This window comes from Bison bison, unplaced genomic scaffold (genome assembly GCF_000754665.1).
Source record: "Bison bison bison isolate TAMUID 2011002044 unplaced genomic scaffold, Bison_UMD1.0 scf7180017864492, whole genome shotgun sequence".
NCBI classification, from domain to species: domain Eukaryota; kingdom Metazoa; phylum Chordata; class Mammalia; order Artiodactyla; family Bovidae; genus Bison; species Bison bison.
The window spans coordinates 7,404,319-7,416,336 of record NW_011495051.1 but is presented as its reverse complement, the minus strand read 5'-3'; the positions used below and the strand labels follow the sequence as shown (position 1 = coordinate 7,416,336).

Below are 12,018 nucleotides of genomic sequence, written 5' to 3'. Positions count from 1 at the left end.
TCTTTCTAAATTCCATATACATGCGTTAGTATACTGTATTTATGTTTTTCCTTCTGGCTTACTTCACTCTGTATAATAGTCTCCAGTTTCATCCACCTCATTAGAACTGATTCAAATGTATATAAAAGCCCTTAGGCTCAGAAAGCAGTGTTCAGAGAGCAGATTCCAGGGCCCCAGTCCCAACACTGGAATGAAAACCTCCCTTTGTTCTCCAAAGTCCCCGAATCTTGCCAGGTCTCACCAGGTTGCAGGTCCTGGAACTGGCAAGGTTGGTGGGGTTTAGTCCCTAAGTCGAGTCTGACTCTACGACCCCCTGGACTGTAGCCTGCCAAGCTCCTGACTGTCCATGGATTTCTCCAGGCAAGAATACTGGAGTGGGTTGCCATTTCCTTCTCCAGGGGATCTTCCCCACCCATGGATCAAACCCAGGTCTCCTGCACTGCAGGCAGATTCTTTACCAACTGAGCCACCAGGAAGCAGCAAGGTTAAGTTAGGGGACCAGAAAGAACCCATCCAGGGCCTCCCGCAGTAGGGACTGTGGGGGCGGGGGGTAGTTCCTGGCCTGGCTGATGCCAGGGAGAGAGCAGCTCTTCCGGGTGGTCACAGCTTCCCTCCTTGATGTCCCCCTGTCTGTCCTTCCCGCTGCTCCCCCAGCTTCATGTATTGGACTGACTGGGGCACTCCTGCCGAGATCAAGAAGGGGGGCCTCAACGGCGTGGACGTTTACTCGCTGGTGACCGAGGACATCCAGTGGCCCAACGGCATCACTCTAGGTACACTGGGGGGACAGTAGTCCTCGGTGTCAGGCAGGGTCTGGAGGAGAGATGACCAGGGGGCTCCGTGAGAGTGTCGAACTGGAAACTCACCTCCCCTCTCCCCACACCACACCTGCATGCGGTTCGGGTGGGAGGCGGGTGTGGATCTGAATGGCTTTCCCAGGCGCTAAGTCCGGTTGGGTGGGGGGTTGGTTCCCTCCTGTGAAGAGCAGGATGCCCAAGCCCCACGGCCCAGGCATTGCCTGTGACCTCTCCTTGCCACCATTGTGGGTTCTAGATCTTTCTGGCGGCCGCCTCTACTGGGTCGACTCCAAACTGCACTCCATCTCCAGCATCGATGTCAACGGGGGGAACCGGAAGACCGTGCTGGAGGACAAGAAGAAGCTGGCGCACCCCTTCTCCTTGGCCATCTTTGAGGTGGGGGCTGGGGGCACGCAATCACTCCTTATTTTAAATTAAGAAATTTTTAAAGAAAAAAGGCTCTGGAAGAGAGAGATGGCCAGGCAGCTCTGTGAGAGTTTATAACCCAAAACTCAGTTTTCTTCCCCTGACACACCTGCATGCAGTTCAGGCTTGCAAGTCAGGGCAGGAGCTCGGGGGAGCCGATGATTTTCCCCTGTGCTGGGTCCTCAGGGTGGGGCCCTTCCTCCTTCGGGGAGCAGAATGCCCAAGTCCTAAAGCCCCCAACATCACCTATGACCTCTCCTTTCTCCCTCGCCCTACCAGCCGCACTCCCGTGGACCCATTTGGAGGGGTGTGGAACCAGTGGTCGTGTCCCCTGTGGCTGATGGGGATATGTCATTCCTTATGCCCCTGTAGGATAAAGTATTTTGGACGGATGTTATCAACGAAGCCATTTTTAGTGCCAACCGCCTCACAGGTTCAGACATCAGCCTGATGGCAGAAAACCTGTTATCGCCGGAGGACATTGTCCTTTTCCACAACCTCACGCAGCCGAGAGGTAAAGATGGGGTGGCCTCCCTCACTACCTCCGCTTCTCTGCCTGTGCTCTGGAATGTTCCAGAATTTTTCTGACCTCATTCTCATCCTGCCTCCCTGCCTTTTCCTGCCGCAGGGGTGAACTGGTGTGAGAGGACTGCCCTCCGCAATGGTGGCTGCCAGTACCTGTGTCTGCCGGCCCCACAGATCAACCCCCGCTCACCCAAGTTCACGTGTGCCTGCCCCGACGGCATGCTGCTGGCCAAGGACATGAGAAGCTGCCTCACAGGTGGGGATCGGCCTTCTGCCACCCTTGAGGGTCGGCCCTGCAGCCTTTCTTTGCTCATCTGTCAAATGGGAGAGCAAGGCCCCTGGAGGCTGTTGTAAGGCTTTTCTCAAATGCTGGGTACATCAGCACTGACTAGCAGGGAGACGGACTCAGGTCCAGTTCTCTCTTTCCCAGCCCTCTTTGGCGGGGAGGCCCTGATTTTAGCTGCAGACATTAAGGGAGAATGCGGCCCCTCTTTCGGTCTCTGCATCCTCAGAGAAAGTCCCTGCTGGGGGTCAGTGTGTCTGTAGCACTTACGAATCTCCCTTTTGAAAGACGTGTAATATAATAACATAGACACTAGTGGGTTTGTATTTTCACTGCATTTGTCTTCAGTTTTTTCTGTGGCCCATGGCACTCGCTTCTTACCTGTTTTCAGCAGCAGCACAACTCTCACTGGCTCTCAGGCCACAGGACACTCAGGAAATGTTTATTCTTTCAGAGTCTGAATCTGCAGTGACCACCCGAGGACCCTCCACGGTCAGCTCGACAGCTGTGGGGCCGAAGCTCACGGCCAGCCCTGAGCTCACCACAGCCGAGTCGGTGACAATGTCCCAACAAGGTAAAGCCTGAGGCCACCTACCCTCTGCTTCCTGCACCAATTCATTGATAACCAGCATCTCTGTGAAGAGACAGAGTGGATTTAGTCTTGGTTCTTTGGCTGACTGTCTCTGGCATGGCTTGTGCCTGTCTGAAGCCTCAGTTTCCCTACCTGGAGCTAATAACAGTGCCTGCCCACCTCCCTGGAAAAGTGGGGATCACATGAGCGTGGGAAGAACCTGAAGTTTAAGGTGTCTGCCCAGCAAGGCCAGGACTAGTGTGAGGCAGATCAGGTACTCCCTGGGGTAGCGCCTAAAGGGGGCACCAGAAAATCAAGGACTCAGATAATAGTTTAATGCAATTTTTTTTTCAGTTTTTAGGTTTTCTTTTACACTTTAAAAATTAATTTATTTCTAATGCATTATTATTTTTAAATCAAATAATCAAATTGTAGCCTGTGGGGACAGTCCTGATAAATAAAGTTTGCTTGGTCCCAATGAGGCAGGTTTTGCAAAGTGTATCATCAGATCCTGTTTTCCTAAAAATTTTGCTCTTTTGTTCTTCATGAGATACTGGCATTAATTTTTGTTTTCTTTTCTTTTTCTTTTTTTTCTTGGCCATGCCATGTGGCTTGTGAGATCTTGGTTCCCCAACCAAGGATTGAACCCAGACCCTCAGCAATGAGGGTGGAATCCTAACCACTGGACCATCAGCCAGGGAGTTTCCATTGGCATTAATTTTGATATTTTAAAAAATGCATTATAATGTTACTGGTTTACTGAGTTTGGGGGGGAATCCCTTCAAATTTTGTGACTGAGGCGAGTCCCCAGTTCCCTTCTTAGCCTGCCCTCAAGGTCTTAACTCTACCACCTCCCCAGCTTGATTGATTGGAAACCCGCCGTTCACTGATTTGTCCAGCAGAGGGCGCCCGGCCCTGTTTTTGAGCAGTCCGGAAACAGCACAGGCTTTTCTGGCCAGGAAAAACAAAAAAAAAGCACATTAGCAAGTTTCAGACATTTTTTTTTCCCCTTTCAAAGTAACTGAATCCTTTGTTCCACCATAAAGGGGATACAACAGGAACTGTATGGTAGAGAGAGGCCCAGAACCGTTTTCGATTGAAGTGCCACTGCTTGAAATACCATTTCACAGACGGGTCCATCTGGGGCTTCTCGAATTTGGCAAAGGAGCTCTTTTAAAAGAAAAATTTCTCAAGGACACTGCTGCTACTGCCCTAAATTATTTTTGTGGTGAGGTTTCTTAAATAAGCCCAAATGTAAAACTGGGTACAAACTCTGTCCAAAGCATGTATGACAGCTGGTCGATACGGATTTGAATATAAACGGTGATGGTCATTACTGCTCACTGGCTTATCGTGTGGCTCGGATGTGACTCGTGTGGTCTTCGCAGAGCATTGGCCTCTTTGGAGGCCTTTATATTTTCACTCACACGGGCCCTCACGTTGTCTGGCCCAGGTGCACACATGTGATTATATAACGATGTCACCTCCAATATCTTTTTTTGTTTGTTAGTTTTTTTTGATGTGGACCATTTTTTTTTAAGTCTTTATTGAATTTCTTACAATATTGTTTCTGTTTCATGTTTTGGTTTCTTGGTGGTGAGGCATGTGGGATCTTAACTTCCCAACCAAGGATCAAACCCACACTCCCTGCATTGGAAGATGAAGTCCTACCCACTGGCCCACTAGGGAAGTCCCTTTCCCAAATATTTATTAGCTGGGGCCAGCTGGCACAGGACTATGGGTCTTTGGTGCGATCCAACCCAAGCACTGAAATTGCTGAGAATTACGGGGACAGAAGGTGACCCCTGCCCTCATCCACAATAGGCTCCTTGTCATCAAATGCAGGGGCTTCCCAGGTGGCTCATCTGCCGATGCAGGAGATGTGAGTTCAATTCCTAATCAGGAAGATCTGGAGAAGGACATGGTAATCCACTCCAGTATTTTTGCCTGGGAAATCCCATGGGCAGAGGAGCCTGGGGGACATGACTTAGCAACTAAACAACAACATCAATGCAAAAGCAGGTTGAAAAATTCCATCAGTGACCTCTCCAGCCCTGGGAATGTATCCACAAGTTTTGGTCTCAGAGGCCGGCATCTGCCTTCCCTAGTGCCTCATAACATGAGCCTACAGGACCCTCTTAAATTCGGGCCATACTCCCAATTGCCCACAGGCGAGGCCTGGACAGAAGCCAGTCTGCACTGTTCAAGCCTGGGAGATACTCCAACTTCCTTTGGACGTTTGAAGACACTGGGAAGTGTCGGGTGTTCTCCTCTGCATGTTGACATCATATACCTGTGTTTCCCGCCCTTTCACGGTGCATCTGGGCCTCACTTTCTCCCTTGTCTACTACAGGCCAGGGTGACGTTGCCAGCCAAGCAGACACGGAGAGACCCGGGAGCGTGGGTGCCCTATACATCGTCCTCCCCATCGGTAAGCCTGTGGCCGGTCCTCCCCTGGCTCCTTGCTTCCTGCAAAATGACTTCAGCTCCCGGCAAGCTGTTCTGGTCCACCTTCCCTCCAGTAATCGGCTGGCCCCATTGTGTGTCCTGTTTATCACTGAGCAACCCCCTTCCTAGCTTCATTCACTAAACAAGTATAGTTGAGCGACTACTGTATACCAAGGCCATTTCTGAGCACTGGGGACAGAGCCCAGAGAGAAACAAACATCCGCCCCCTTGGAGCTGAGAGCAGAGTGGGACATCTGAGATGTCACAGGGGAGGAAGGGGAACTAGGCCAGGGTTCCCGCTGTGATTGATAGGCACTTTCATCAACACCCAAAGGATGGGAAAGCACCAGCAGGGGTACCTCCCGATGAGTTGTTCTGTTTCAGGGGGCAGTTTGGAGATTTCTACTTTCCTGTCCTCATCTGTCAATCATGACTTGGTTTGCATTATACCCACTTTCCTTTTTGAAAAAAAAAAAAAAATCCTTTCATGGTGTCCTTTCACAGAGACCAGAGATCTAAGTCCCCACCAGTTGTCCAGCTGTGGGTTGATACATTTGCCCAGGGAGGCCCTCACCTCCCTTGGGGCTGCCCCAGGGTGATGCCCACCTGGCATCTTCCCACCATCTGGGCACCAGCCAGGATCTTTTCAGGAAACAGCACCCCAAGACCCACCATCAATGATGCAAAGAGGGATCCCACGTTATCCACATTCTTGCAGAAGCAGAGTGTGCCATGGTGGCCCCGAATATTGAGAACAATCCCATTTGTGAAACAAAGTAACTGATGTGTGACTAATACACAAGAAACATGGAAGATTGACAATAGCCTTCTTGTCATCAAATGCAGAAGCAGGTTAAAGAATTCCACCAGTGACCTCCCGGGTCACTGGGAATGTGTCCTAAACCTTTGATCTCAAGAGACGGGCAGCCCCTGACCCAGTGCCTCATAATGCAAGCCTGCTATATACCCAACAATAGGTTTGGGGGGGTGAGGCAGTCACAGTGGTCTTCAAGCTAGAGATTTCTTATACTCACTGATGGATTTTTTTTTTTTTAAACACTGGGCAAGTATTGTCTTTTTTTTATGTTTTGTGGGGCATTTGGGAAGATCTTAGTTCACCTGCTAGGGTTGGAACCCACTTCCCCTGCAGTGGGTCTTAACTGCTGGACCACCAGAAAAGTCCCAAGTATTAGGAAGATTGGAAAAATACAAATAATAAATTGGGAACAAAAACATTTCCCCGTGAAAGGGCCTGGCGTCTGAAGGCGGCACCCCTCCTCTCTCCCCTCAGCACTGCTCATCCTCCTGGCCTTCGGAACCTTCCTCCTCTGGAAGAACTGGCGGCTGAAGAGCATCAACAGCATCAACTTCGACAACCCCGTGTACCAGAAGACCACGGAGGACGAGGTCCACATCTTCCGCAGCCAGGACGGCTACACCTACCCCTCGGTGAGCCGCCCCGCTGGGGACCTCGCCGGCACCCGGCTGGCTGGCTGAGTGTTCCTCATGCCTCCTAAAGGCCAGGCCCTCCTCTAGAGCGGACGATCTCACGGAGTGGCGGGTGGCGGGTTGGGGCGCGGCAGGGCCAGAGGATAAGCCAAGGGAACATAGGTCCAAGGGTGAAAGCCGGAAGGGGGGCTGAGTTTTTTTGTGGGAGGGCTGGGAAGGAGGGGAGGCGACTTCAGATAAGGTGGCCCGGAAGGCTTTCTTGAATAGGGAGTGTACGCAGTGCAGCAGGCACCACCTGTGCAAACGCCATGTGGCTGAACCCTGCCTGTGTGTGCGAGGGGCGGAGAGTGGGAGGGGAAGGGGCAGATGGAGCAGGACGCTGGGGGCCTATGAGAGCACCATTGCTGGGAGTGAGATGGGCTCCACGGAGCCACATGATCAGACTCGGGTGCTCACGGGCGCCCCTGGTGGTTGTGTGAGGAATAGGCCTGGGCCAAGTCCCAGAGCCCCGAGACGAGGGTGGAGGCCTTTGTGCGGGTCCAGCGATAATGAGGGGGGTGGCCTGGGGGACCAGGAGAGAGTCAGGCGTGGGTGGCTTGTGGCCATGTTTACTAGATGTTGGGCTGATCGTTTCCGGCGTTTACTGCTTTGTTGACAGAGACAGATGGTCAGCTTGGAGGATGACGTGGCGTGAGCTGCTGCCTTGAGTCCTCTCCCTCCCCCGAACCTGCTGCCAGTCACTCAAAGGCAGCAAGAACACTTTCTCCCCTGACCCTTGACCTGCTCCCAACCCTTCCTGAGACTTCCGCTCCAAAAGCGCTGTTGGGGACTGCCGCCCAGGCACTGTCTGCCCGTCTGCCAGAGCTTTGTTTTATATATTTATTTTTCTGGGAGGCAGAACAGGCTTCAGACGGTGCCCACGGGCGGCAGTTGGGTTGCTTTTTTTTCTTCCTTTCTTCACACGTGAAGGAGAAAGGCAGAACAGCTGGGGAATCTGTCCTCTCCGGGAATCTCTGAGCTGCTGTCTTCTAGACACACTCCTCCCTGGAGGGAATGACGGAGGGACGTGGAGCCGGAAAGCTAGTGGCTTTGAATGCACGAGAGCAGGTGCTACCCACAGGGTCCCAGGTGGCTGCTGTTGCCACCCACCCTCTAGCCCAGGCCCCACACTCAGGACTGAACGTGTTTACTTCTGCCAGGCAAGCCTGCGGGATGGCCAGAGTTGGTCTGCCACCCCCTGGTCAGGATCAAACTAGGGTTTTCCAAGCTGGGTTTGTCCTCCACTTAAGCCAGGAGGGGACCCTGGGTCCAACCTTCCAGGAGTGGCGCCCGCTGAACCCTATTCATTCACCAAAACCCCGATCATCCCCAGAGAAAACAAATGAGAGCCACCAGTCGCCCTTAACGTTCATGTATTAAGTGCCTGAGACCCCCTTACTTTGTGCGTGAAGATGAGCAGCTCCCACCTCTAACTGTATCCTTCTGTCCGGGAGTGGGTGTCTGGACCCCAGCCCCGCCCCTTGCACTTTTCCAGTTCAGGGTCGAACACTGCGTAAAGTCGACATTCTATTATTATTTTGCACTACTTTCCGTTCTGGTTCCCTTCTGGCTGCAAAGAGTCTGGATTGATGACTGGTACCAACCCGGCCCTTCTCCCAGACCCGGCCCCTCTCCCAGCACCTAGGGAGACGTGTGCACGGTGGCTTCATCATGACTTCAAAGCCAAAATTACGACTAGACGATCTGCCTACTGTTTCCACTTCTAGGCAGAGGCCACTGAGCCATTCATATCCCCGACAAGCCCGTCATGGTTGGCTGGTGTCCATCTGAAACATGCATGGCAGGTCTGCCCTGTAAGATGTGCTCTGGGCTCGGGAATTTTATGGGATTCATTAAACAAGAATGCTTTCTGAAATTGCCACACATATCATATTTATGACCACTGGGGGGTGGGGGTTGGATGGGGAGCAGCCTCCCATGGAAACATCTGAGTGGGTTGACTACCGTACAACCACAGAACACGGGCACCCCTGCCGGAGACTGTGAACACCTTTTCTCTTTCTGAAGCATGTAAATAACACCCCCACCACCGCCGTGCAGACAGTGGGGACTTTTTGTTATGTTTGCACTTTGTATATTTGTTGAAACATTTCTCACTTATGTGTATATATATAAAAGAAAGATCTATTTATTTTTGCAAATCCTGGTTGCTGCAAAGATGCCTCGTCTTTCTGTACAAAGCTTATTTGAGCGTGCCGTGCACAGCCCTCTTCAAGAGAATCAGGTTCTGTGTTGTATATATGGGTTGCTTTTTGAGGATGGGTGTCGCTTTTTAAACCACTGTATAGAATGTTTTTATAGCCTGAATGCCTTACTGTGATCGATTACATTTCTTAAATAAAGTATTTGACTAAATCGGAAGTGCTTTCTTCTGCCTTTCTCTGGCTCCCTCCATCTGTTGATGGACAAGACTACCCCCAGGGAGAAGGATCTGGAAAGGGAACATTTTCCGACAGCGTCAACACAGGCCGCAGCCTCTAAGGGGATATTGTGCTCAGCTGGGGAGCAGCTCTGCTGGGTGCTGAATTGAAGTTTTGCTAAATTTCCTGCTCATTCAGTCATTCAACAAATATTGGCCACCCGTTGCGTGCCAGGTCATGTTCAAGGAGTGTGGGACACTGCCGTAAGAGCCTATGCCCTCAAGGAGATGACATTTTAGAAGAGGAAACAGATACAAAAAAGTATTTTAAAAGATTATTCTAGAAGAATATTTAAAAAGATAATGAGACAGAACTGACTGGCAAGAGGCTGTTTTATATAAGGGGGGGGGAGGTGTCAGGGAAGGATTCTCCTTAATTTTTTAATTTTAAGAATCTGCCTCCAATGCAGGTTCTATCCCTGGGTTGGGAAGATCCCTTGGAGAAGGGAATGGCTACCCACTCTAGTGTGCTTGCCTGGAGAATTCTATGGACAGGAGCTTGAAGGGCTACAGTCCATGGGGTCACAAAGAGTTGGACATGACTGAGCGACTAACACTTTCACTTTTAAATTTTATATTGGAGTATAGCTGATTAACAATGTTGTAATAGGAACATGTTGAAATGTTGTTTCAGGTGGACAGCAAAGGGACTCAGCCATACACATATATGTATCCATTCTCCCCCAAACTCCCCTCCCATCTAGGCTGTCACATAATATTGAACAGAGTTCCCTAAGCTATATGATAGGTCCTTGTTGGTTGGTTATTCATCTTAAATATAGCAGTGTGTACATGTCCATTCCAAACTCTCTAACTATTCCTCCTCCCCATCCTTCTCCTTTTAAAAAAACCCTTTTTTCTGAATTAATTCTATTAAATTCATTGTTAAGATAGAAATAAATTGAGAGGTTTCACATCACAAATCTGGCTTCATTGTGATAACATTTGTCCAGAGCCATAGACATCGGGGTACGTGGCACTGCACTCTCCTCAGTCCCCGGCACCCCTATTCTCTTGTGCATCCCAGCTTTACCTGAGTCTGACCTCAAGGGCATTTCAGACCCTTATCTTCGGGCGTGGCAGTCAAGCCACAGATAGTCCTGGTGTTTCAAGTGGGAAACAGGAATACGGCAGGTCATTGGATAGGAAAAAAAATACAAGGAACTAAGCATAAAAAACTAAATGGGACAAACCATAATGAGATGCCACCTACATGCCATTTGTATGGCTGTAATTAAAAACAAAAAACAAAAGACTTCCCTGATGGTCCAGTGGTTAAGATCCTGTGGTTCCAAGGTAGGAGATGCAGTTCGATCCCTGATCAGGGAACTAAGATCCCACACACCTCGACTAAAGATCCTTCATGCCGCAACTAAGACCAGGCACAGCCAAAATTTTAAAAAATAAATAAAACTACCATGTGATCCAGCAATTGAAATCAGGGATTTTGATATTTGCACACTCGTGTTCATAGTATTATTTACAAGAGCCGAAAAGTGGAACAAACACAAGTGTCCATCTGTAGGTGAATGCATAAATAAAATGTATATATACACAGTGGAATATTATCCAGCCTGAAGAAGGAAGAAAGTTCTGAAACATGCTCTAAATGGATGAATCTCCAGGACATTGTCTAAAGGAAATCGGCCAGATCCAAAAAGATAACTACTGCATAATTCCACTTATATGAAGTCCCTTGTTGTTCATCGCTCAGTCATGTCCAACTCTTTGCGACCCCATGGACTGCAGCACGCCAGGCTTCCTTGTCCTTCACTGTCTCCCAGAGTTTGCTCAAACTCATGTCCATTGAATCAGTGATGCCATCAAATCATCTCATCCTCTGTTGCCTGCCTCCTTCTCCTCTTGCCCTCAATCTTTCCCAGCATCAGGGTCTTTTCCAATGAGTCAGCTCTTCGCATCAAGACTGGAGCTCCAGCTTCAAGCAACAGTCCTTCCAATGAATACTCAGGGTTGACTTCCTTTAGGATTGACTGGTTTGATCTTCTTGCTGTCCTTGAAGTTCCCAGTGCAGTCAAATTCCTAGAAACAGAAAGTAGGATAGAAAGTGGGTGCCTGGGGCTGGGGGAGGAGGAGGGGGAGTTGGCGTTTAATGGGTACAGGCTTTCAGTTTTGCAGGAGCAAAGAGCTGGATGGTGAGCAAGGTTGCACAACAAAGCGAATGTGCTGAATGCCGCTGAACTGCACACCTCAGTGTGGTTAAGATGGTAAACTTCAGGGCTGCCTTGGTGGTCCAGAGGCTAAGACCCCGTGCTCCCACACAGGGAGCCTGGGTATCATGCCTGGTCAGGGAACGAGATTCCACATGCTTCAACTAAAGATCCGGCTCAGCCAAATGGGACTTCCCTTGAGGATCCAGTGATTAGGAACTCAGAGCTTTCACTACACCGGGCACAGGTGAATCCCTGTTCGGGGAACTAAGATCCCGCGTGCTGCACAGCACAGGCAAAAAAAAAAAAAAAGACCAAATGCGGGGACAATGAGGCATCCAGAAATAACAGCAGAAGGGGTGGCATTACTGGAGCCCAGGAATTGTGGGAGCTGGGAGGAGACCCGTCCACGGCACAGAGAGAGGAGATTCTAGCCTCTCCCCGCCTCCAGGCCCCGCCTCCCGCCAGCATCCCCCTCCCGCTAGCGCCCCTTTGTGCTGAGCCCAGTAGGACGTGGGAAACGGGGTTCCCTGCAGGACCCGGCCCAAGGGCAGAGGACCCGGAGTATGGAGGCAGTGGGTGGGAAAGGGTGCAGACTGGCTGGAGTTGGGTGACTTTGGACCCATCCGAGCCTCCGTTTCCCCACCTGCAAAGGGGGCGATGCTGATCCCCGCCTCCCGGGCTCCGCGGGTGGCGGGTGTAGCGGTGGCGGAGGGAAGCGCCGGGAGCCGCCGGGACTGCGATCTTTTCTGTGTCCACAGGGTGGCACTTCCTTCCTTCCTTCCACCTTTTGTCTTGGGTAGGTTCCAAACTGCCTCTGGGGGCGAGAGCTGAGCGGACCGCACAGGAAGCGTCCGGGGCCTGCAGGCGGG

General features: G+C 50.7%; 1 protein-coding gene across 1 annotated transcript in view; it reads left to right on the top strand.

Moving 5' to 3' along the window:
• LDLR (low density lipoprotein receptor) overlaps positions 1 to 8,920 on the top strand; it is a 33,962-nt gene extending 25,042 nt beyond the window's left edge. The window contains exons 11-18 of the mRNA XM_010828334.1: positions 655 to 773; positions 1,054 to 1,193; positions 1,596 to 1,737; positions 1,852 to 2,004; positions 2,486 to 2,605; positions 4,956 to 5,033; positions 6,342 to 6,499; positions 7,158 to 8,920. Coding sequence (XP_010826636.1) covers positions 655 to 773; positions 1,054 to 1,193; positions 1,596 to 1,737; positions 1,852 to 2,004; positions 2,486 to 2,605; positions 4,956 to 5,033; positions 6,342 to 6,499; positions 7,158 to 7,193 — 946 coding nt within the window. The 3' untranslated portion in view covers positions 7,194 to 8,920. The remainder of the gene's footprint in view (positions 1 to 654; positions 774 to 1,053; positions 1,194 to 1,595; positions 1,738 to 1,851; positions 2,005 to 2,485; positions 2,606 to 4,955; positions 5,034 to 6,341; positions 6,500 to 7,157) is intronic.
• The last annotated feature ends 3,098 nt before the right edge of the window (positions 8,921 to 12,018 follow it).